General features: G+C 39.3%; 1 protein-coding gene across 4 annotated transcripts; it reads left to right on the top strand.

Annotated features, from left to right (window-relative positions):
• Positions 1 to 122: 122 nt before the first annotated feature.
• On the top strand, positions 123 to 25628 carry LOC140247814 (uncharacterized). 4 transcript variants are annotated; one of them, XM_072327829.1, is made up of 18 exons: positions 232 to 336; positions 688 to 774; positions 4551 to 4619; positions 4957 to 4987; positions 6626 to 6685; positions 7123 to 7203; positions 8231 to 8367; positions 9802 to 9924; positions 11248 to 11290; positions 12437 to 12556; positions 13384 to 13525; positions 15330 to 15375; positions 15707 to 15766; positions 17416 to 17523; positions 19146 to 19242; positions 20257 to 20457; positions 22921 to 23041; positions 25515 to 25628. In XM_072327829.1, exons 2-17 carry the CDS (start codon positions 724 to 726, stop codon positions 22998 to 23000), a joined length of 1449 nt encoding a protein of 482 aa, XP_072183930.1. In that variant the 5' UTR covers positions 232 to 336; positions 688 to 723; the 3' UTR covers positions 23001 to 23041; positions 25515 to 25628. The 4 variants fall into 4 exon arrangements, with proteins under 4 accessions (XP_072183929.1, XP_072183930.1, XP_072183928.1 ...); XM_072327827.1 differs by lacking the exon at positions 25515 to 25628 and adding an exon at positions 24189 to 24701; XM_072327828.1 differs by lacking the exon at positions 25515 to 25628 and having other exon boundaries at positions 123 to 243; positions 22921 to 24700.
• The last annotated feature ends 803 nt before the right edge of the window (positions 25629 to 26431 follow it).

Here is a 26431-nt window from a genome sequence, read left to right as displayed (position 1 = left end):
TGCCGTCTCCCCGGAGGAAGCGGGCAGCGGACGCGGCCCCACGGGGCACGCCGGCCTTACGGGGCAGTGAGGAGGCGCGGCGCGGGGAGGGCGAGACGCTGCCAAAGGGTGTCGAGGGGGCTCGCAGCCCGGCGGCACCCCGACTCCTCAAGCCACGCTGAGGCTCGGCCCCTGGCCGGGCTTTACCTCCGACAGCGTCCGGCGGCCGTTCAGCAGCGCTCCCAGCGGCCGCCGGGGGAGGCGGTGAGCAAGGGCCCCGCCGCCGCCTGAGCGCGAGCGGCCCCGCGGGAGGAGGCGGTCTGCGCCGCGCTGGCTGCGGGCGCTGTCGGGCTGGCGGTAAGGCCGGCGTTCCGGGCGCCGTCCCCACCGGGAAGCATGGCCGAGGCCCCTCGCTCTCTGGAGCCGCCGCTCGGCCTCGAGGAACGTGGGAACGTTGGGAATAGTTCGGCTTTGTTCTGCTTCGGGGGCGCGCGTGACCTTCTAGGGGCTCTGCTCCCCTCAAAGGAAGCTTCGGGGGAAGGATTGTTGCTTTCCTTGGCACTCGAGCTAAAATTACCGCCGTTAGGCCGGAGGTTTAGAGGCTTAATGCTGCTGAGGACGAGTTAAAAGTGGAATACGCATAAGGCTTGGATGCTCGGAGCGGATGGTTTCGTGGCGCTGGAATAACAGTTTGCCATCTTTCCGTAGTCTTCCCACAGCTCCTGTGTCACCTAAAGGGCAGCTATGGACCCTGAGGCAGAGGTGAAGAAGCAGGTGAACCCTTTCTACTGCAACGTAAGTATTGCTCGCAGAGAACTGTAACAAATGCAACATAACACTGCCAGAACATAACTGAACCGAACCGGGGATGCGCTGTTCTGAGTTGTGTTTCTTAAATATTTTTTAATCTTGAACAAGACTGGTGCAGAACCAGTAGATTTTTTTTCCTTCTTGGAACTCTTTGACCATGTTTTGAAATGGTTACTTCTTTCCTCGCCTACTTCCTCTCTCAGAGGGGAGGAAACGGGTTGATTTTAGTACACAATTATTGGCTGTCGGCTGACATGCATTGCCTGGGGAGAATTGGTGTAGAACAGTGATTTTGTACAACTGGTGGGGTTTTCACAGCAGTGCTGCATTGCAACGCCCATATTTCTTGTGTTAACTCGCTGCTAGCAATGGGCTGAAGCTGACCCCCCCCCAGTAGCATTCCCTGATTATGGGGTGAGTTCATTATTGAGGAGGAGATCTGTAGCTGACCCATGACAGAACCCAAGGGAATGGCTTGGAGATGCATCGGGGGGGGGGGTCAGTTTGGGCCTTAGTGAAAGGTTCTTCACCAGAGGATGGTGGGCATGGAACAGGCTGCCCAGGGCAGTGGGCACAGCCCCAAGCTGCTGGAGTTCAAGGAGCGTCTGGACATCACACTCAGATATAGGGCTTGTATTTTGAGTGTTCCTGTGTGGATCCAAGAGATGGACTCAATGATCCTTTTACATCCCTTTCAACTTGGGGTATTCTGTAACTCATCCTGCTAGGAGTGCACATAGTACACAGGGTCTGGCAGTAAGTGATAGACTGAGGTGTCTTTAGCATCTAGCTAACGCCTAGTGATGCAGGTTCCTTGCTGTTATCTTTCCTTGTTACAAATATATTTGCTATTTCTTAGTATTCTGAAAAAACTTGCTGAGGTTTGTTGGTTTGACAACAAATCAGACAAGGGAGTTTCAATTACTGTGCTAGCTCTACTCCTTGCAAATACCAGTGAAAACAAGAGCTGTGTTCACTCTGGCTTCTGGCAGTGCTAGGTTGCTGGTTTGCTTCTCTTTTACTCAGTTATGAAGTGTTTCCATTTGTAACACACATCAGCTTTCCTTAGCATTTTTTAATGTTCTTTCATTTCCTGTGAGTACTCAGTTCTGTATTGTGCACTTAGTGTGATCCTTAGAAGCTTACAAATTTAAAGGTTCCTAAGAAATAGTTTTATTATTTCCCAGTTCTTCCCCAGAAACTATTTTCAGAGGCTGCTGTGAACTTCAGAATCCCAAGTCACAGTAGCTGTGAGGTCTTGCTGCTACGTGTTCTACAAATACAGAACATGATAATACAAGCATCATTTCTTAGTTTAAGATTGTTTATTGCTATTAATGATGTTCAAGAAGGTGTAATAGGAGTTGCCTTTCCAAAATAGATCTTTATACTTAAGAAGACGGGTATATAAATAAATATATGATGCTTGGCTAGCTGTGGGAAGCTCTCCTGTTGGGTCACAAGGCTCAGAAAGGCCCCCCTCTTGCTTTCTAAGCTCCTTCTCTGAGAGGAGTCTGGATGCAGTTTGGCCCAATCTCAGTCCCAGACCTGGTCAATAGTTTATAGCCCTTACCAGAGTCAGTATTTGCCTGTTAGAACCTCTCAGGGCTTTTCATTGAAACAGATTTGCAAAGTTGAATGGTTGATAGTTTATCGAGGCAGCGTATTGGACAGGTTCAGGAGTGCTGTTGATAAATACACTAGCCGCGTTGGTGCTAAATATCTTAAGGCTAGACATTAGTGTGCCCCCAGTGGCGCAGTGGTTTAAGCTGCTGCTTGCGGCACTGGAGGGCCGGGGTTCGAATCTCCCCTGTGGCGCAGGGGTAGAAGTGCCGCTTCGCTACACAGGGGCCTCGAAACCCGGGAGTTGGACTCAATGATCTCTAAGGTCCCTTCCAACTCGCACGATACTATGATACTATGATACTATGATTAATTATTCAAGCTATAGTAACAATTCACCTGGTTATCATCTACAAAGTAACAGAAGTGTAATTCCTTGCTGAAAGAGATGTGCCTGCCAATGGGGAAAGGAGAGTGAGTTAGTGAGATCCCATTAAGATCCCATTTTCAGTTCCCTCAAATGTGCAGGATTGTTCCTAAGGTAATTATCACATGGTTTTATGGTTTCCATGTTTTTGCCAGAGGTGGCACTTATCTTTTCCTTAATAACTTCTGATCACAGCTCAGGCCCTTGACATGAGTACCAGACTGCACATGGTTAGGCATAGATAAGGTTAGTGGAGACAGCTGGAGAGAATGGTGTGACAAAGGCATAGCTACAGCTTTATCTGACCTGCATGGCATAGGGCAGTTCTTGTTACCAATCAGAAGACAGCTACTGCACCTACAACCCTGTCCTATTCTCTGGGCTTGCACAACTTCTCCCCTTCTTCAGCAGGCTCTGACTGGGCCATATTCCACAGTTGGACCTATCACTCTGCTCAAGACAGCAAAGCATTTCATCGCAACAAACTGTTGACAAAGGGACTAGATTTATGCTCTTGAGGATTTTGGACTGGGTCACATATCCTATGCTAAAGGGCATCTAATGAATCTTGTTTTGTTGTTAATCAAAGAAACGTAGGAGTTGAGGCCAGTGTTTGATACAGAGGTGCGGTTGCTCTTCTGGTTTCACCACAGGCCTCACCCTGTCACTGTGGTCACCAGACATTGAGTGTTAAACCACACACCTCCACATCTCTCAGGTGCTTTGGCTCCTGCCTTTCCTCAAGCCCATCTCAATTCTTTGCTGGTTTACGGTTGCCCTGTAGTATGACACAGCAAACCTGGTTATTTCTTACAATAAAGCAGTCAACTTTGGTTTACTCTTGTGTCACTTTTTGCCAGCTGGGTGAAAATCAGCTACACAGAACTATCCCTTTAAAAGGATTCAGGGAGCAGGAATGCAAGAAGTCACAGGCATGTCAGTAGCCAGATGTTAGGAGGCTAGATGTTAGCAGATGGATTGAAGGTTTCTGACAATTTAAGACCCTTGAACTTGTGTTTCTGTTATAAAGCTCATTTGCTGCTGCGTTGGTGGAGGAAATAGGTGGATACATTAAGACATCTTTTGTTCTTAAAGCCTGTTATGTGGATGTTCTGGGTCTGTATAAAGATCCCTGCTGATTCATTTCACTTCATTTCAGGTTTTTTGGGGTCTTTTTTCTCTCTCCTTAAATGACACTGGAGTCAAGCTTATGTTGCTGGTTTTGGCATGTTTGACTTTGCTGTGTTTCAGGACACCCAAGACAGTTTTATTCATTAATTAATGATTATTAAAATAATATGTTTATTATAAATAAAGGCACTCTTGGAAGTGGAAGATTATACTGCAGCTCTTGATTTAAAATATATATATATATATCCTAAGTGCTGGTTCCTCCTACACACAACTATTGGCTGGTAACAATCGCACCTTCCTCCTGGTTCAGTTGATAGGATGTGAGGGAAATGCTGAATAAGTCTTTCCTTATATGCGCAAGAATATGCCATGAATAGCTGCAGTATTCTGGTGACACCCGAAACTTTTATGCAATGTGGATACTCCTTTTAATCACACGGTTATTTTGGTGGTCTTGGAACCTCATGAAGGAAAGTTTTAGATGAGGCTTTGATTTGTCTTTAAAGAACAGTACTTTTGTAGAGCTTACCTGTGCTGACATTTCGATTGTAGAAATGAATTGTTTAGACATCAGTGGCATTTTGTTTTTCTGCTGGTTTGTGTGCAATGCTAGAAATATTTCTGCTCTTTAACCTAGATTTGCAAAATCTGGTGTGCTTCTGCATTGAACTTGCAGACTCACTTCCTCGGATTCAAGCACAAGAAGGTAAGGCCAGTTTTTGAGTGCACCTTCTGTCTGATTTTCTAGGGTTATTTAACAGTAGAATACATGCTTGAAAAAGTGGATAAAGTGTGCAAAACTTTGTGTCTTGTATTTTGGATTAGTAAACGATACAGAATATGTCAGAATGTTGGAGAATAGAGGACTGTTAATAAGTCCAGAATGGAAATATCTAAATCATGTACTTATTTCTGCCTAATTTTCTTGAGGTAATCTAGAGTGTTAGTGTTAATCTAACTTCTTGTATTAACAATAACACTTCAACGTTGCTATTTTTTGAATCGTAAGTGACTTTTTTCTTCTTTGGTGGTTGATGACTTAGGTTGAAGAAGCCCTGAAGGCTCATGGCATTGGTAAGTGCAGGAGTTTTTACTTCCTATTTGATTTATAGATACTCCTTTCAGCCTGCCTCAATTTAGAGGAACAAAAAAGACAAAAAGGCTTTCTCAAGATTTGTGCTTTAAAATTTATCCCATGTTCTTTAGTGATGTAATTGTATAATCTTACAAAAAAAAAATAATTATATGAGAAAAGTTTATTAAGATTAATTGGCTGCAATACTAATGTTCACCTACAATTTGAGAAATGTCAGAGAATTTGAGACCTTCAAGATTTAAAATACATTTGAAAAAATCAAGCCTCCCAAACCACGTACCTACTCAATACACACTTATTTGGTTTGTAAAAGAGCTTACTAACCCCACGGTACTGTGTTTGGTTCTGGGGCCCCCAACACAAAAAGGACATGGAATTGTTGGAGCAGGTCCAGAGGAGGGCCACAAAGATGATGATGGGACTGGAGTACCTTCCTTACAAGGACAGGCTGAGAGAGCTGGGGCTTTTCTGCCTAGAGAAGAGAAGGCTCCAGGGGGAGCTTATAGCGGCCTTCCAGTACCTGAAGGTGTCTACAGGAATGCTGGGGAGGGACTTCTTATAAGGGCAGGTAGCGACAGGACAAGGGGAAATGGTTTTGAACTAAAAGAGGGTAGATTTAGATCAGATATCAGGAAGAAATTGTTTACTGTGAGGGTGGTGAGACACTGGAACAGGTTGCCCAGTGAGGCTGTGGATGCTCCCTCCCTGAAAGCATTGAAGGCCAGGCTGGATGGGGCTGTGAGCAACCTGGACTAGAGGGAGGAGTCCCTGCCTATAGCAGGGGGTTGGAACTAGGTGATCTTAAAGGTGCCTACCACCCCAAACCATGCTATGGTTTTACAATCTTAATAATTAGCTGAAGGAAAGAACTTTGATAGGTTTATCATTAAAACTTTTCCAGTTTGTTATGCAGTGGTCTAGTTCCACTAGGAATGAGGGCATAGCTGTAGTTGTGCTGCTACTCCAGATGCAACAAAATATATTTACAGCTACAGTGCACAACTCATATTAGAGTTTATTGCTTTATTGTAGTTTTCTTAAGGTTCGACAGCTCAAACACTATCAGATGCCATATGCGGACAGAAAAAAATATCTGTCTGGGGAGGAGATAGCTGCAGAGCTTTTACAAATGGTGTATGGGGACAAATGTACAAATGGCTATGGGATGAATCGAGTGCCCTGGGAGGTGAGAGGTTTAAGTGTCTCAAGTTCAGTGGATTTAAACTGAACTGCTGTGGTGTTATAGATTGAGAAGACCTGAGATTTATGAATTGAAGCTTTGTTAATTATAGAATAAGAGATATTTGCATAGCAGAGAATCAGTTGGACTTTTCCCTTGTTGCAGATTGCCTTCTGTATAAATTAAATTACAGCCGAAATTACTTACAATTCAAGCCACTCTTAACAATTTAATTTTATGATATGTACTTATCCCCATGCTGTGAGATAGCCAGTGATTAAGTTGGCCTTCCTCTGCCTGCTTCACTGTGTTAATAAAGACGCATGCTGTTGTTCGGTATAGATTTGTATTGCCTTTCTTTCTTTTTTCTAAATCATCACATTGTAATTTTCACTTGTGGGGTTTTTTTTTAGTTTAGTTTTGGTTTGTGTTTTAGTTAAAACTGCAAGCGGCACAGGGGACCAAGTGAAAGCACCTGTAAAACTTCCCAGTTACGGTAAGAATGTTTAATGCCCCTCCCTATACCTACCACCAACCCCCTCCAAAAGCACAAAGAAATAGGCAAAAGAAAATGTTTTGAGGTACCTCTGTCTGAACTAGGTCATCTGGAGTTCATTTCTATCAGTTTCATTTCTGATCTGCAGTATATTTTATAACAACACCTAGAACAATACGTGCAAGCTCAGTATTATAGAAAATGCAAATAGGACTTTAGGGGTTATGTTACTCATTAGCTGACTTGATTTGTGATGTGGGGCCCATCATAAGCAGGGATTTACTTGCACGTGAATTACTTAGCAGGTGTTCTTTGGTCCAAAGGTTGGAGTGGGGACTTCATTTCAATTTGGAGTTTTGTGGTGTGACTTGAGAGAATGAAGACTGTCCGCTGGGTTTTGTAATGTGAGAGTACATAAAAGCAATTTTATCTTACAGTGCAAACTAAGCCAGAAAGGTATCATGGGCAGACCTTGGAAGAACAGCTTAATACATGTAAAGATTCAGAACCTGCACTTGGTGAGACTTTTTAATAATGTAATTGCTTGCTTGTATGATATTTGTCTTTGAAGAGTACAGAGTTATTGTTTAAAATGTAAGCCTTTATTATACATTACCTAACTCTTCTGAGTGTACATTGATACCTGGTGGTATGCTATGAGAGGAACTCATCTTAATGACAGAATGTAAGGTGGAATGATACAAGGATGGTAACAGATATTCAAAAGGTTATTTATAAGGAAAGACTCACCAATATGGATGCCTTCACTGGGAAATGCTGAGGCAATCTCCACCAGGGAGCCCTTAAATGAGGTCTAGAGGAGGTGGAGTCAAGCTCCACCCCTTCCAGGAGCACAGCTGAATTACTCTCACCTGTGCTTCCACAGCTAACCTGACACTTGCCTCAGCTGATTAATCAGAGGTTCAGGCTGTGATTACCAGTTTCCCATACACAGAATTACTGGCTTTATGTTTTTGTGGTCTAGAAACAACCTAAGGTGATACGATAGTAACACTCATTTAAGTCGAAGTTCCTTTCTGTTTTGTTTTTTTTTTTCTGATGTAGAGGCCCATCCTGTGGAGGAAGGGGAGAATGGGATGGACAGGGAAAATAACTACAGGGGCACATATTAAAACGTGCAGAAATCACATTCTTTTCTGAGTCCTTTTTATTAAAAAAAAAAAAAAAAAAAAAAAAAGGTATTTTTAAGTATTTTTTTTTTTCATTGTGCCAAATTCAGTGTGGTAAACATAAGGCATCTTAAAGACAGTTTATGTCTCTGGTGTTGAAGAAGTCTAGAAGACAAGACAGCCAAAAGATAGAGTAACTTGTAGTTTTGAAAATCTTAATTCACGTGTTTGACACGCAGTATCGATAGCTCCTTTCAGTATCTCTTTTGTAGCGAGCACTGATTATTTGCTTCTTAGGCTCCAAAATACCGAACACATTGTTTCAGCAAACATCACAATTTCATACTTTCTTTCTTTCTTTCTTTCTTTTTTTTTTTTTTTTTTTTTTTTTTTTTTTTAATATAAATCAATGCAGGACTTAATTATATAATTGAATATCGATCGAAAGATAACTTTCCTTTTCTCTATGAGTGTCAACTGTGCCACTGTAAAACAGGACTGAGCAACATGTTCATGCACGTTTGTGGCTCCAAGCACAGACTGGCATACCTGGTAAGAGTTTACTTTAAAATAGTTTTATTTTGCTGTTTTAGATTTCGTTTTGTTTAACTAAAGAAACTGAAAATTGTATTTTTTTTAATTAAAAAAGAAAAAAACACCATGTTTTAAAGCTGTTATGTTTGCACAAAAGCTTTTATATATTTATGCTGTAAGCATGGAAATTGGTTTACATTCTAAAAACTAGATATAGAATTTACCTCACTGATAATACGTATGCCTGGGAGCTGCTGACTCTGACTTGTCAGCTTATTTTATTTTGATTGACCAGCAATGCGAATAATGAAATCCATAGCTGTAATTGGCTACAAGTAGATTATTAATTAAATATATATGCATATTTTAAAGAACTGGATCAATGAAGGAATTGTTCCATTTTTCTAAGCTTATGTTATGAGACATATTGCATCAGTTCTGCAGTGATGTCCTTCTTATACATCATGCTGGTCTTGTTCATTAACTCAGCAGGATATGCTCAGACTTGTGTTGATGGTTATCATGTTATTAGCTCTTGTATTTCTCATTAGCTTTGAACTGATTCCTTCAGTTCTGAAGCTTACTGAATCTATATTACATTCTTATACACTGTAAAACACAGTAATAATGCTTCAGCAAGGGTAATGTTTAATTCATGTGCCTGGATTGGATTAGCCTTAGTGGGACGGACTAGTTCTGAATAAGAACTAGAGGTCCTTGTGGCCAGCAGTCTATAGATGACTAAGTAGTGTACCTTGGCATCAATGGATGTTAACAGTGAACTACGTGATGCTAACAAGGGCATAGCCAGGCCAGTAGATCAAGGGAAGTGATTAGTTCCCTTTTCTCATTATCTCTTAGGCTGTGTTTAGAATACTGTGTCCAGTTTTGTGCTCCAGCAAACCAGGAAGTTACTGATGAGGTTGAGCAAGTCCAGTGGAGAGCTGCCAAGATGAGAAGCACTCCTCTCTCCTTCAAGGAGAAGCTGAGGTAGTTTGACTTGGTTCAGTTTGGAGAAGAAAAAGATGCAGGAGAATCTGGTCCTTCAGTACCTCATGAGAGGTTGTTAATAAGACAGAATCAAGCCTTCCTGGAGTTGCATGACAGGAATGTAAAGTCAAGCAGGGAGATTTCCAGCCCAATGTAAGATTTTCACTGTGAGGACAGTCAAACATTGGAGCAGGTAGACCAGAAGGATCATGGAATCTCTCTCTTCATTGTTTTTCATGACGAAATGCAACCAGTTCAGAATGTTGAGCTTGCTTTGAGCAGGTGATTTGGCCTTGGTCCTCTCAATTTTTCTGCAATTATATATCTAAACACTTTAATACCTCTTGTTTTGTATACATACAAATTGATTTTTCTCTCATAAACATTAGCTGTTCCAAAGCTTGGAAAAGTCGCATGGGGTAAAGTGTGACTTCATGGTTTCCATTTCCTTATTTATCCTAGAAACAACATTATCCTGAGATAGCAGAATCCGATGAAGTTAAGGGTAAAGGCTCTGAACTGAACAGAAAAGTTAGGCAAGTTGCATTAACAATTGAGAAGAAGGAAGGAAGAAAACAATTAAAGGTACATTTCGTTAAGATCTTCAGAACGTATACAATCATAAATAAACTGAAAATTATTTCTTTTATAGTGGGTGGATGTGCTTGGCATGGTGGGAAAACTTAAAAATTCTTTTTAACCTTTATTAAAAGTACTTTTATCTTTTGAATATTACTTTCGAAAGTATCCTGGATGCAATTTTCTGTTGGTCACTGTCATCGTAAGTATTTCTCTTGTTTGAAATAATATTTGAACTACTTGAGCCTACAGTAACACAGCCGTGTGGAGCACAACATACAGGATATCAATATGTAATCAATTTCCAATCGTGTGTGCAAAATAACTTGTTTCATTATGGCTGGGAAATTGCTTTTTATATTTTCCCAAACAAGCTTCTGCTTTGTTAGTGTGGCAGTTGACAAAAGAATCAGATTAAAAAAAGAAGTGAGTAAGGAGTGGAAATTTGCAGGTGGATTTGAGGTTCTCAGCAATGGCCCGGCATCACAAGAGCACCATGGGCATGAGTCATTGTGAGGCAGTGCTATTAGAATCACGTTCTTATGAAGATGTTTTCATCTTGCTTTCAGCTGTCGTTTACACCACAATAACATTTAAAAAACAATCATGGTTCAGGTTCCTATCGGTCTTTATGCTATATCTTAAGTTTGTGCTAATTTCAGTGTCTGTCAACAGCATGCTTGTTAAGCACTGCTTCTTGGCAAGGCCTAGTAATACTAATGAGTGCTCTCTTTGTACAGGACTAAAACCTTACTAAATCATGCATGGTCTGGCTTCTGGCAAAGTTGTAGGTTCTTACATCTGGAATTTGTTTTCACACAAGATATTATTGTTTGCAAGCAAATCAACATGATGTGATTAATTCTTCTCCAGCATGACCGTGGAAATAATATCCATGTATATGTTTATTTTCAGATTACTTGATGGATACAGAATTATATATAATATATTTTGTAAATTGTCTCTGGAAACAAAACAAAAAGAACTGTTGAATTGCATCCATAACAAGTTCATCATTAGTGTAAGGAACTTTGAAGTACAGGGTGCATAACCTGTTATTAATTTTATTGATATATTTTTCATAATCCGACTATTTTACATCTTATTTGAATATCTACTCAAGGTTTTACACTATTGTGTTTAGTGTTACTGGTCAAACCAGTACAAAGTATTTAATGAAATACATAAGATTTTATCTGGAAAATACGTAACGTAACTGGGTCTTATTGTAATAATTATTTTATAATATGTATATTATTATATATTATCTTAGGACATATTTTTTATTATTTTAATGTATAATTTCTAACAATTATTTGTATTTTTTAGGTTGTTATAGAAGCTCCAGTAATCAGGAAAAGATGGCAGGAATGTAAGTGTGCTCACTGGGATGTAACCTGTACATTCCTAAGCTGGGTAAACTTGTTTGGGTTTGAAACAGTTTTGTTTTAGGGCAGGTCAAAATGTTTGGTCAGAATGACCTTGTGTGAATACGTTGTTAGCTGTGTTTTGTAAGGTCTATTATACTGAAAATTTGTTGGATGAACAAGTTTTTTCCCCACCATATGAGCCACTAGAGAGACCTGTTATTTATGCCTCCATTCTCTCTCCTTCTTTCCATTCTCCCCCTCATCCACAATACTAAAAAGCCTTCCTCATTTCGCAGAAACTTTTCTTTATCTAAAACCTGGTAACAACTCTAGTCTCTGCAATGCCAGCTACTTACAGGCTTTCTGGGGAACAGGGCAGAAGGAGCAATCTGGAGTTCAGAGTGTACATTTATCGAGCAGTCCAGAAAGCCAAGTGTAAATCTTTTACCTGTGGAAGAAAGCCTTCAGTTCTGCCAGCCATTGGTGCTCAGGAAGCTGTAGGAACATGGTGTCTGTGAGACTTCTCCGCTCAGTTTAGTCTTCCACAACTTGTACATTATCAACTGGGTGGACAAACAGTACAGCTGTGTGCTGTTCTAGGGAGTGGATAAGAATAGTTACAGAACTCTGGTTTTCAAACTTGCATAGAAACTTGGATTAAAACTAATGTACTAATTTTAATGCATGCTAATATGTAAACTGTGTTAAAATATCTCAGAAGTAATGCGAAGATTATTTCTATCATGATCTCAATCAGCAGTGATGTACTCTCAAGAGGGAAGTTATCCATTTCATATCTAGGAAAGAGTTTGGAATCAAGTTAAATCCTATTCAAAATCCTTCAATTAATGAGCCTAATTTTGCACATGGTGTAGCATTCTACTATGCTTTATAATATTTAATTCTTTTACAAAAGAGATGTGTGTGTAATTGTAGCCAGGGTGTAAAATATTAAAGACTTTTAGTTAATCTCTTATACGTTGTCATGTAGCACATACAAACTTATTCTCAATGCTTATAGCTAATAATGCACAGAAATAGTGCTAGTGAAAGTTCAGGTGCACTTTCAGCGCTACTATAAATTAATTTCCTTTTAACTTTTATCAAGATATTGTCCATCTTGCTACATTTCACGCATGTTTGTTTAGATCCCAATGCAGATGACAGCCCTTCAAAAGTTAAAGTTCAGCATGTGGATATGTCACTTGATAATGAAGAGGGAATTGACAGTAAAAATAAGGACGGAAAATTGGAAGATCCGATTCAAGGTCAGAGAACAGTGGTTTTGTTTGTTTTTTAAACTCATACCACTTTATGAGTTGTTTACTCAGTATGTACTTGTTCATAGCTTTAGTAGAAATGTTCTGCTGTAGATGTTTTATTTACATTGTGTGGAAGTGTTTGGGGTCTGGCAGGCAGAATAATCTTAGTTAAGAAAACTGTCCATGTTTACTTAAAATCGCTATAGCTGGTTACATCAGAACAAAAACAGGATTCATAGGCAGAACTTTTAACTGTTTTTACTTTATTTTTGGAGCAAGGGGCCAGGTTCTTTTTGAGCATACTGAATGTTCTTCAGTGTCAGGTTAAAAAGGAAAAAGCCAGACAAACTGGGACAAGCTGCAGGCCAGACTGTTTGTTTAGGGCACAGGAAGAATAAAAGAAGTAAATTGGGTATATATTTTTTGAATATTTAAAATATCCGACTAAATTGTTTTCTTGAAAACAAAATCAGAATTAGGTGTTAAAAGTTGTGAATGCCATGTAATGGAAGAAACGTTAGACAGAAGTTACTGCTTGTTGTAAACTTAATGCCAGAGGAGGAAGTGGGCTAACATCTAAATGGATTATATTTATTCTCATTCAGAATATTTCTGGTCAGAATTATAGACTTGGTTCAGCCACAAAGCACAAGTATTTGATATATAGGTTCTGATCTTATTTCTTCAGATAGGTTACTTATACCTTCAGATTTTATTAGTATCACTTAAACAAACAAACAAACAAACAAAAAAAAAAACTAAGCAAAGAATACCCAATATATTAGAATTTTGGAAAACTGTTACTAAATATAGATCTTTTTTATTGCCTTTAGAAGAAAAAAACGCTCAAGAGGTGCAGGAAAACTGTCAGAAAGAACAGACAATACTGGATGAGAAGGTTGAAACTAGCAAGGCTGTTGAAAGCACTAAAGGCAACCTCACTGAAGAAGGCAGCAAAGTCACCAGTTCTGAAAAGTAAAACAAAACCAGATAAATCCATCACCCTGAATTCCTTAAATTACCCAAGGGGAAAATGGGGTACACTGTGAAGAATGAGTGGGTGCTATAGTAGTTGAATTAGTGCATTCTGAAATTGTGTGCATGGCTATAAGCTCCTGTCATCAACAGAATATCTGTATGTAAACTCACCTCAGGTTCCCTCTAGATGTGATTACTTTTTAACAGAATTATTCTTAATACATAAATTACATTTTACATATTAAAAAAGAACATTCCCTCGTGATTTAAAAATGCCCTCTGTTTCTTAACTTTAAACTGGTTCTATATCCATCAGACATGAAGAGCTAGCACCTTCTGCTTATTTATTGTTACAAAGTAAAAGGAAAAATGTCTTTTTGTAGGACTCCTGCCTTGTTCTTGGGCAGACATTAAGGAAAAGGATTAATCACAATTAAATTCAATTCCACGTGTATGAGCCTCTGCATTCAGTTGTCTGGTTTTGAAAGGACTGCAGCAGCTTTTAATCTGGAGAGTAAATCAGTTTATAAAAACATCAGAAATAGGGAGTATAGCAACTGGACAGATGGATATGATGGGAAAGATATTACAACAAAGGTGTGATGATGGAAGGACAGGCACAATAGAGAGGTGCTATAAAGGTAGGGAAGAAGATTACTCATCTATATCAGAAGATTCCAGGTTCACAAGGGAAAACTTCACCAAGGAGGCATCTCTAGAATGAGATCCTTCTCTAGTGGCAGTCAACCCTTAAATGAGGTCTAAGAGAGGTTCACCCTTTCTGGTCACACAGCTGAATTGCCTTCACCTGTGCTCCCAGGGCTGACCGGGTCTTTTCCCCACGTTCTCAGTCAGCAGTTCAGCCTGTGATTCAACAGTTATAATATCTCAGACATTCATATCTAGGTTTTACCTGACATCAATCCTCACAGTGCTGTTCCGTGCTTTAAATTTTAAGAACAGAATCCCTGAGGAAATTGCTTGTTAATTTGGCTATTAGGTAGTTATGGTAGTATGGTTGAGTTGTGGTTGGACTTGATGATCCTTAAGGTCTTTTCTAACCTGGGTAATTCTATGATTCTACTATCTTGATCTTGATCTTGGAAGGCTGTAATTGCGGAACTGTGCAAATATGGGTTAATAAATTTAAGCCATATCAGTCTTTGTGTGCCCCATATTTCTGTGGCTGCACTTTTTTTTTGGCCAAATCTTTATAAAGACGTTTGTGAAATACTGATGAAATACTGTGATTAGGAGCCGCGTCTTGCTGCAATGCGTGCAGAAAGCTTACAGGTTTTACTACCAGTGTCCAAATTTTTTTCTTAATTCTGGGTTTTATAATTTACATGCTAGGTAATTACACACAAAAACGGCAACAAAACAAAAACAACTAATAAATGAACTTTATATCATAGTATCATAGTATCGTGCGAGTTGGAAGGGACCTTAGAGATCATCGAGTCCAACTCCCGGGTTTCGAGCCCCCTGTGTAGCGAAGCGGCACTTCTACCCCTGCGCCACAGGGGGGATTCGAACCCGGGCCCTCCAGTGCCGCAAGCAGCAGCTTATACCACTGCGCCACTGGGGGCACACAGTGATGATATCTGGGCTCCCTGAAATGTCTGCAAGGGAATAATGACCTTTCGGAGACATCTTTCAAAGTGTAGTGCATCAACAACTTAAACTGATTCTCAATTGCTTGATAGGTCAACCAAATTGAGAGATTGTGTGTGTGCGTGCGTGTGTTAGGGTGTATTATTTTAATATAATAAAATCAATTACGTGTATTTTCTATCCAAAGATGTGAGACCAATATACAGCTGCAGGAAGAAAATGAGGAAGTCGAGGTGAATATTTTTCCTTTAATGGGTTGTTCCAGTTTACGCACGGTTGGGATAATAATTAATATATGGCAAATTATATAAATATAAAATAAATATAATATAAAATATGGCTTTTGCTTATTCATATTAATAATATTATCAGCAACAAATTACCTATGAGTTACTAAGCAAAACTTTAAAAACATTTTTTCTGATTTTGTTGTGAAAGCATATTTTTTCAGTACAAGCACACACAATTTAATTAGAGCAAGCATCTAGAATAACTGTAATAATTATTACTGTTTAATTTCAGTTCTAAATAGCACACCTAATAGGTGTTGTTTATGTTTAACAGCAAGCACCCGCAGCAGCTGTAGAAGAATTCACTAGTCAGGAAGATCTGTTGAGTTACCTGGTAAGCATTACATCGTAAGCCTTGCAATGTCATTCTTGAAAATCTCACAGAATTGCTGAGTGCTGAAAAATTACTCATTTTGATTAGCATTTAGTCAATATCAAGTTCTTAATTAGTAGTTGGTAGTTAATATTACTCCTACATTTGGCATATGAACAAAGGGAAGAAGCGGTTTTTAAGGGATGAAATGTGGGTTTGCTTAGGAAATAAAAATAAATGAATTCCACTTCTTCATGTTGTAAAATAGTTGGCAGAACAGCTGAGTTCTGTTCTGTTGTTCAAAAATGTGCTGTGTCTACACATTCACAGCTCGAGTGGTAAGTGGTCGAAGTGGTAATGTTGTTGAAAGCATCACGAAGAACTTAATGGATATCTTAAACAATGAGTCAATTACTGCATGGAAATTCAAGGAGTATTTACTCTATCATCTATGTATGCATGTGTGTCAGTATGTATATCTATACATGTTTCCCTTCTAACAGAGGAACTGTGAAGATTGTACCTTACCAGTAAGGCATCCTCTTTCTTAGTGTGATTGTCCTCTGACAGCAGGGGACGGACTATTGGGATTGTTACTGAAGACTGTTCAGTGTTAGCATTTGCAGTCATATTTTCACAAGCTGTCTTATGTGTTTATACTGATTTTTGCTTTAATCTTTGCCTCTTCTGGCATAAAGTTGTCTTATGTATTGGAAGGTAATTATACAAGTATCTTTTCTGGACTTGCTCTTCATATCATTCAATAATTTCCCGTTTTTTTAATGATTATTCTTACTGCATAGTTTTTATGTGAGAAAAATCTGTATGCTCAGCTTTTATCATTAAAATAATTGAATTTTCTTCTTACCTGATAGCAAACACATTCTTGCCTCAGTCTACTTCTCCTTTTCCTCCTAGTTTTTAACAGGAGACAAACTCCATCAGCATTACAAATATATAAGCTGTCACATGAACTTGTGCTAGTTACTTGTGATTACTTTTTTCTTTTCCCTGGAGCATGTAAAGATGTTTGCTTTCAATCTGGGCAGAACTGTGCTTACACTGTGCCTGCTGGAATTATTTTCAGCAGGACTTTATTAGTGTAGCTGTGTTTGTGAGGGCTGTTAGCACCACAATTTTCTCCCCAAAGAGAGTCCTCAATGCTTCAGCAATTTTATTTTCCCTTTGGGCTTCTTTCAAAGGAGGAAAGAGGCAAGTTGGTGTAAATCTTCAAGTTCGGAAGTGTTCTGAACTTTGTGGAGAAATGGGTTATGATTCTGTGGCCTCAGGGAGGAAACTGTATACAGTCACTTGGATGCAAATAGCTCAGGAAGAGGTCAAAACACTTAAGGAAAAGCATTTTCCTGAATGCTTTTCGAGGAACTGTTGTAGGCATTAGCAGGGATTGTTTCTTTTCAAATGATTGCCTTGGATAGCTGCTGCAGTGTTCTGTTAGGGCCCTCTCCCGTTTCTCCCCTCCCATTGTGGTTTCTGGGCAACAGAAATTTCACTTGTAACTACAGCCATACCTGACAGGAGGATAGAAATATAAAATTAAAATGGTTCTTTCAGGAGTTATTTATATGTTGTGATACTTGTATCTTTCAAAGCCAAGAATTTTTGAGTTGTGATTATTTATTTATTTATTTATTTATTTATTTATTTTCCAGCAAAGTTTTGAGATACTGAATGAAGATGATGCTGCTTTTATCCTAAAAGTCACACAGACTCTCACAGATGCATTGGTGGAATATCGTCAGCAAGCTGCATCAAAAAAAGTAATGAGGTTTTGGTTCTTCAAATCTATAGGGGTCTGTGTGATGAGGCATTTTTGTTATTACAGATAATTATAGTTAAAATTGTCATGGCAAATGTATTGAAAATTTTGGCTATTTTATGCTTGAAGAATTTTTGAAGCCACAACAGGATAAACTCACAGCTTTTGTGCTGAGTAGCCTCAATGCTTTGTCTTCAAAGGTGTTTTTAAAATTAAATCCAATATTTTTTTGAAGTTTTTATCCCTTATTTCCCATGGTTTCCCTTGCATCTAGGTTTTTCTTCTAATTTACCCCTTCTCAGTCCTAACCATTGGTTTTATCATCTTTTCTAACCTCCCTGACAGTCTTGTTCTGTACGTCCTTTCCCAGCCTTGCCCTGCACTTCATTTGCTGTGTAATCTAACATTATCGATGTCAGTTTTCTTTCTTGTACAATTTTTGGTTTGCTCCAACTCTTAAGCTGTTCATTTTGAGGTCTCTTTCTTGCTCTATTATCAGAAACCCAGTCCCTCCTGCTCCTCTGTTACTGCTTTTGACTGTCTTGTCTTTAAATAAACACAATATGAAGGTGTTCTGAATTCTTCTCTGATCCTGCTGTGGTAACCGTTTGTATCCTCTGTTTCTCTCATTCATATTACGTGATATAACATTCAGACTCCACACCTACATCCAAGAGGGATGTTAGGAACTGTCCTCTTGTTGGTAATCCATTTAATGTATCTGTTACTGGAAACCATGCCCTTTTTGCCTCCTGACTTTTCTCATAGAATTTGAGAGGCAAAGAAAGTTTTCTTTTGCCACAACAGCTACTCCTGCTACTCCAGCTACGTAACTACTTCTTTATTTAAAAAGGAGAGGCTAAGTGGAAAATGCCACATATTTATCAGCCAAAGAAGTTGTAGGGAATCAGAGAGGATATGACTGAGGGGGAAAAAAAAAGTATGTGGCATTTGTTTTGTTTTGTTGTAAAAAACCTTAATTAGTTCAGGATTTTATTGCAGTGTTTCTTTCCTTGTGATATTGTCTTTCCTCTGCTACTTTCTTTCTGCCTCAAAAAGGCAGTACTTCTCCAAGATGAATTTCATGCCTATAATTCTCATTATTTACTCCTTTTAACTTCTATAATAAATTTATGTTCACCTTATCCCTGCTGTTCTTTCATAGAAGGTTTTTAAGTTTGTATGTAAAGAGGGCAAAACCTGATACGCTTCAATCAAGTTCTAACTGAAGTAACTTCTAGCCCAATAGTTATAGAAATAGAAAATAAACTGATCTGGGAAAACCTTTCAATATCCTGAACCTCTTTTTGTTGTGTTTTTTTCTTTTTTAATCCATGGAGTTTGGGATGGTTTCTTTTTCAATCTGCCAGGCTGAGAATTAGGTTCTATAAACAACAATTGGCCTAAAATAGTGCTTTCTAGATACAGACAGATGCCGTGAGCAATGTGTGCATGGAAGTTCATTGCCAGCTATATGATTTTCAAATAACTTCTTGTTTTTCAAATTTGGTAGCAGAAATAGTGATGTCTCACCTGTTTTTGTGGTCACTGAAGTGTAGCATTTTGTCATTGTAGGGTTTTGTTTTGATGAAGTGCTGAACACAACTTTTTTCAAACTTGTAGGACCTCTTAGATAATGAACGTAATGGAGAAGAAGCATTGGAACGTACTACAGAACAATCTGAGCTGACTTCTACAGATATTAGTGATTCTGATACTGGTAACGTTAGCATAACAGTCTTGAATTGCTTTAATTTAAACACTAGAACACTGGTTAAGATTAAATTCCAGAAAGCTGCTTTTATTTTTCTGCTTCTCTAGAAGTAGAGCTTAAAAGCCGAATAAAGCCAAGGAACTCAGATTAATAGCTTTGGGGTTTGGTTTTTTTTTTCATCTTCTACAGATGTATAGAAAAGGCAGCCTATTAATAAGCATTCATCTGACTCTAACTATATGATCAGCTCTGATTTTCCTGTCTAAAAGTTCTGAAGAGGCTTTCAAAGTACAGCTCTTTCGTTTTGTTTTGTTTTCTTTTTGGCACCTCTTTTTCTGTTTTTGGTGGAGAAGAGGCTTAATGCAGATCTAGTCCAAGCAAGATGGCAGCATAAACAAAGTTATGTTGTAGACAGTGGAAACTTTTATTTACCATTTGCATATTTCCACTACTTGACTTCAGTGCTTCTGATGAATCTTTAAAAGAAAAATATCTTGGATTTCTGTGAGAGGATTTCCTTCGCAATATAAACAAATTATTATTTTTCATGCAATGTGGTAGGGATTACTGTCCTAAATTTGGGGATCAATATGCCCAGAGTACTAGGGTATCTATTTGGTATCATTTTCTTTCTATACAGTGGCAGTTTTCTTTCCTGTAAAGCTAAACTTTTGAAGACCTCAGTTAATGCAATGCTTATAATAAAAACTGCAATTACTTGCACTATGAAGAATTTGAACTCTTAGTTGCTTTTTCAAAGTGATAATACAAGGAGTTTTCACCTACCTGCCACCTGTGTGCCTCCAGGATTTTCTATAAATGGAAATCATTCCTGACTCTTCAGTAGTGTTATTAATGTTCATTAATGTTATTAATGAAGTTGGATGTGGGCCTTACTAATGATGCTGCTGCTGTGCTATACTGGAAATGTTTGTTTTGAAAAGCTCTATTTGGATAACTAAGTAATGAAGACTCTTCAGAATCTTCTTTAGCTGAAAAACAGTATTTCTTTTCTTTAAGACTATTCCAGCAGCCGATCAGCTAAAAAGTCCTTATCAGTAAATGAGGAAGATGAACTGCAAAACTTTTCAACCGGCTCTTTGGACACAGCATATGAGAACAACATCACCACTGAGTTTTTGAACAGCGTGAGAAATATGAATGTCGAGGAAGTCACTGCTACTCTACACAAAATAGCAGCTACAAATCCAGCTTTCAGAGGTATTTCATGTGTACTTGAAGACACAAACACATATGAATGTACATAACAATTTTCTTAGCTCTGTGAAATGTTGATAATAATATGGGGCAAATAACTTTGAAATGTTAGGGAGGCTCTTTCCCTTTTAATTTTTGCAGGAGCCAGTTTAGGCTGCCCCCACATGTAGGTGTTAATCACAGAGGGTTTTTTCCTAATTGTTATTTCATTTGTGCATAGTAACATCTGCAGGGTAAAAACCAGTAAACTAAAATCAAGCGTACTGTTATTAGGTAAAAAATGAATCTCGTCTTTGTGATAACTGGTAAATCAAGGTAGGTGTTTTGGGACAATTTTTTTAAGTGACAGAAAAGGGAGGGGAGAAAGGATCAGCATCCCCCACCTCACTCATCTCCACCCATTTTTATTGCTGAGGATGATGTAAGATGGTGTGGAATATCCCTTTGGCCAGGTGTGGGGAAGCTACCCTGGCTGTGTCCATTCTCAATTTGTTGCCCACCCCCAGCCTACTCAGTGTGAAGGTAGTGAGTGGAGAGAGAATGGGAGAGCCTTGGCATTGTGAAAGCTGTCTTTAGCAAGAGCGGTAACACTGCTGTATTATGAACACTGTTATAGCCACAAATCCAAAACACAGCACCACATGGGCTGCTGAGAAAGTTAACTCTGTTTTGTGCAGTACAGGGTTCTAGGAGATCTTTGAAAATACCACCTTCTGTTGGAGAGGTGCATAGAAACTATTTAGAAAAGCAGGGTAGAATTTAGTGAACACCTGGATAAATGCAATCTGCTCAGAGTGATGGCATTAGAGATGAAGACAATTCTTCTTTATAGACTTCCTGCAGATGTTTGAAATGGGACAGCAAAGGAGTCAGATAAGGTTATCCAATTCATATGTTCAGTTTGGAATTCCGGGAAGCCTTTTATAGATTTTTTTTGATAGATCACAGGCTTCAAATAGAACTAAGTGGCTGTGGGAAAGGAAGAGAGTCTTTGCATTGTTTAAAAAATAAACAGATAGCAAACGGGCAATTATTTTTTTACAGCATAAGGAGGTCTTAGTAGAAGTGTGATCCTCTGTTTAAGGTCTTTGCTATTTAAGTGACGTGGAAAAAGGTATGAGTATCTGGATGACAAAAATTTGTGATTACATTATTCAAAGCATTTAAAATGTTGGTTGACTGAAGAAGTTAAAATACTCCTCATTAGAGGAGTGGGAATAACAACTTACTAGTCAGAAGAACAAAAGGGGTACAAAGAATTAAGGAAAAAATGAAAATGCAGTTCTATTTCCCTTACTTATCAAGGATTTTAGAGCTGCAAAGTGGTAGAGAAGGCAGCAAGATATGGGAACATTTTCCATATAAGAAGCAATAGAAAACTAGAACTGCTTTTGACCTGGAAAAGAGACGACTGAAGTTATAAGTGATCTGTAACATCGTGAGTGGGTGGAGACAGCAATTATGGATCAAAAGACATAGGAAATAACAGATTCCTAAACTTAGTATAGAGAGAACCCGATTTCAACATGGTCAGGAAGAGTGTTCTTTGTGCAGTAGGTGGATGCTGTGGATATTAAAATATCACATGAGTCAGACAGTGCGACACCCACCAAACAATACTGAAAAGTTTGCATTAGTAGACTTGGAAAGTTACCTGTCTAAAGAAGAACTGAGGCTGGGAGAATGTGATTTTCTCACAACCCACCAGACTTTAGACATATTTGGCCTGTTTCTATTCTTCCCTTAGCATCTGGTTATGGTCACTTGAGCTGTCCCTATGTTTCTTATACTACTCCCCTCCCTCCCCCAAAGTAAAGGGCATCACTTTCATCAGAGCAACATAAACTTCTTGCTCGTGCTCCAGAGAGACCATTGGCTTACTGGTTCAGTGATAAATAAACTGGTAATGCCTTCCTAATTATCAACTATAGAGGTAGAGACAGGACAAGGGGAAATGGTTTTAAACTGGAAGAAGTCAGATTTAGACTAGATATTAGGAGGAAATTCTTTTCTGTGCTGGTGGTGAGACACTGGAACAGGATGCCCAGAAAGGCTGTGAATGCCCTCTCCCTGGAAGCATTGAAGGCCAGGCTGGATGGGGCTCTGAGCAACCTGGACTAGAGGGAGGTGTCCCTGCCTATAGCAGGGGGTTGGAACTAGGTGATCTTAAAGGTGCCTTCCAACCCAAACCATTCTATGATTCTATTATCTTTGAAAGCCAGTAACAGACTAGAGGAGGATAGACATACCCTTAACTGAAACAGTGCAGCTGTTAATAGGAATATAGTTTACAGTTTCTAGGGAACTGTGTAGTGCATTTTGGCTGGAAACAGGGTATTTTTCACTTCATGAGAGCTCCAAACTGATGCCATCGGTCTAAATGTTTCAGTATAACTTGTGCTTTTAAATGTTGTATTATCAAAGCATTTAGTTTCTGTTTTTCTTTTTTTCTTTTCTTTAACAAAGGAATGGATATTCCAAATGTTGTAAAGATCCTGACTGAAAGTGGGACACTGAGAAGACCAAGCAATGGCAGCACACACTGACATGGTAGACAGCAGAGTTAATATTGCAGTGTTTATTTTCTGTAAGTTTTAAATCATTCTTTTGCTTGATATGAACTCAGTGCTGCTGATTTTGCTATATCCAAATACTGCACGATGTCCTTCTAATTAATAATTTGGTTTTGAGATTCTTATTATTTTCTCCTATAGTGAAAAGATTTGTGGAAACGTTAAATTTAATATTATTTCCTTTTCCATTGGCCTATATTTTTAAACGAGTAGCTGTTATTTTCCTAAATATCTTTACATACTGTATGTTAGCAGTCTGATCTTTTCTTCTTGATTCTTATGGCTCTTTTTAAGAGTTAATCACAGAATTGTAGGGGTTGGAAGGGACCTTTGGAGGTCATCTAGTCTAACCCCCTACTAAAGCAAGTTCCCTATAGTAGGTTGCACAGGAAGTCATGCAGATGGTTCTTGAACATCTCCAGAGAAAAAGACTCCAGAACCTCTCCAGTGTTCTGTTACCTTCATGTTTGTGTGGAACTCCCTGTGTTCCAGTTTGTGACTGTTGCCCCTTTTTCTGTTTCTGGGCACCACTGGAAGGAGCCTGTTCCCACCCACTTGACTCTGAATATTTCTAAGTGTTGATAAGCTCCCCCCTTAGTTTTTTCTTCTCCAGGCTAAACAGTCTCAGGCCTCTCAGCCTTTCCCATAAGGGAAATGGTCCAGGTCCTCATCACTTTTTTGTCCCTCCACTGGACTCTCTTCAGATGCTCCCTGTCTTTCTTGAACTGGAGAGCCCAGAACTGGGCACAGTACCCTAGATCTGGCTTCACCAGAGCAGAGCAGAGGGGGAGGAGAACCTCCCTTGATTTGCTGATTGTGCTCTTTTTCACGCACCTTCTGGATCCCGTTGGCCTCTTTGACCACAAGAACATACTGCTGGCTCGTGGCCAGCTTGATGTCCACCAGGATACCCAGATCCTCTGTAGAGCTCCTCTCCAGCAGGTCATTCCCTAACCTGTACTGAGGTGTGTGGTTATTCCATCTAAGGTGTAGGAATCTGCTCTTGCCCTTGTTGAACTTCACCAGGATCTTCTGTGCCCAACTCTTCAGCCTGTCCAGGTCTCACTGAATGGCATCACAGCATTCTTGTGCGTCAGCCACTCCTCCTAACTTTGTATAATCAGCCATTGTGCTGAGGGTGCATTCTGTCCCTTCATCCAGGTTATTGATGAGGATGTTGAGCAAGACCAGACCTTGTACTGACTCTTGTACAGCACCGCTAGCTACAAGCCTCCAACCAGACACTATGCTACTGATCACAACCCTCTGAGCTCTGCCAGTCAGCCAGTTCCCAACCCACCCTGCTGTCTGCTCATCTATTCCATACTTCCTAAGCTTACCTCTGAGGATGTTGGAGACAGTATTAAAAGCCTCGCTGAAGTTAAAGTACACTACATCCACTGCTCTCCCATATCTACCCAGCTGGTCATGACATCATAGAAAGGTACCAGATTGGTCAAGCATGATTTTCCCTTGGTGAATCCATGTCGACTACTAATAACGTTCTCTTCCCCTACAGCAGTCATGAGCACAAATGTATCCTACAGCAAACAGTCGAATTATCCCCTGTGGCTGCAGGGCCGTACTGAATGGCTATTGAAATTAGGGGTATCCTCTTGTATAAAGATTATGAATTGGTCTCCTGTTTTTCAATAAAGATAAAAAATTATAACAAATCCTTGCTGTCAGTTCAGTTCTGGGTTAAGTGCATGGATTACGGGTAACTTTGGGAGACTAGTTAAGTGGAAGTGTTAGCAAACTCAGCAGAGGTTGACTTGCTTGTGAATTCAGGGATATATCCCAAGAGATGTAACCAGCCCCCATCTGGCTTATCCTGTCCTTCACTTCATGCTCTTTTAATGCGAGTTGGGGTTTTGTTTTTTTGCTTTGTTTGTTTTTTACATATAGTAATAGTGCTTTTGACTGTATGTAGACAGAGATTCTGTATGTTGGCTGCTATTAATTTTGTGGGACGACAGAAAAATGTTTTGGATGGTTACAGACTCGTGTGGGTCAAATTTGCTTCCTGAGTAGCATTCAGTGCTTCTAATTAAAATTCTCCAGCACTGCAGTCAAAAGCTGGTATAACACAGACATAGTGGAGCCAGACTGCAAACAAACCTTTTAATGTTAACTTACTGTTTTCTGGATGAAATTGAGAGTCCTCATCTTTGTGTTTTCACATCTTCACATCCTGGAATGCAAGAAGCCAAGAAAAATAAAGTAACAAAGAAAGCAGCAGTTAAGGAGTATGGTTAGTTAGGAATGAAAACAGTTCCTGAAGTATCTGCAGTAATAGCAGCTTCGTGTTTTTGTCTTCATAGCGCAGCACGTTCTATTAATTAAAATAATGGACTGTTCAGCTGTTGTAAATGGCCATCTCTGGAACAGCTTCTTTTTTTCCACTTGTTGTGAAATCCTTTCTAATGGAAAATCAAATTAAGAGGGAATTACTTGGATTTAAGTTGTGTTTTTTTTCCCCCTCAGGTCCATTAAGTACATGCTGAAAATGGAAAGACGTCTGAATCTATAGCACACTGATATAGAATGGTTTGAATGATGTGCTACAGAGTGCCAGTTTACTTCTCAAAGACAGAATCATAGAATCAGAATTACTCAGGTTGGAAAAGACCTCAAAGATCATCAAGTCCAACCACAGTCTAACTATAGGACCCTAACTCTAATAACCCTCAGCAAAATCCTATCTCTGAGCACCACATCCAAATGGCTCTTAAACACATCCAGGGATGGTGACTCAACTACCTCTCTGGGGAGCCTATTCCAGAGTGAATGTGAAAATGACCAAGTGTATGCTTCTGGAATTGGTTTTGGAAAGTAGGTCTAACATAGCACAGTCAGCTGTACAATTAATCTCCCTTTAAAGCTTTCTTTTCTGGTGCAAATAGAGGCTCTAAAGGGGATAGATTATTACGTTTTGTGATGACTTGGTTTGTTCTCACGCTGATAGAAAACTGTATACCTATTTCAAAACAGTTTTTAAGGATAACATCCAACTTGTGCCAGAATTGTATGGTTTAAAAGAGAGCCTTTTTGGTTTGTTCTTTTTGTCCTTCTTTTGTCTCTATTAATGATACTTTGGGAATGTTACTGACTGTATTTGATGTTACGCATTGATTGTTATGGTACCACTGAGACACAAGAAAAGTATATCAAGTGGGAATTGATTTTTCTTTTAGCTTTGTGTTGGTTCACCATATTTTCCTGAGGCATCAGGGAGCTTTGGGGAAATTGTCTATAACAAAATCACAGAACTTGAACATCCCTTAGAAGGCACAAAGTGGAAAAGAGAAGGGTATTCAGGTAAAAAGATTCAGAGTAAACACTGGCAGGAGGTAAGAGAGACACTCATAACCCAGCATCTCCCCGTTATTGCGAAGACTTTG

Source organism: Excalfactoria chinensis, chromosome 2, assembly GCF_039878825.1.
Source record: "Excalfactoria chinensis isolate bCotChi1 chromosome 2, bCotChi1.hap2, whole genome shotgun sequence".
Lineage (NCBI taxonomy): Eukaryota > Metazoa > Chordata > Aves > Galliformes > Phasianidae > Excalfactoria > Excalfactoria chinensis.
Note: the sequence above shows the minus strand (reverse complement) of the source record. Positions and strands in the feature narration are given on the sequence as shown.

Excerpts from the sequence above, each read along its gene's own strand:
- LOC140247814 (XM_072327829.1), top strand. The coding sequence starts at position 724 with ATGGACCCTGAGGCAGAGGTGAAGAAGCAGGTGAACCCTTTCTACTGC. Across the intron at positions 775-4,550 it reads TGAACCCTTTCTACTGCAAC|ATTTGCAAAATCTGGTGTGC; the intron begins GTAAGTATTGCT and ends TCTTTAACCTAG. Across the intron at positions 20,458-22,920 it reads TACAAATCCAGCTTTCAGAG|GAATGGATATTCCAAATGTT; the intron begins GTATTTCATGTG and ends TCTTTAACAAAG.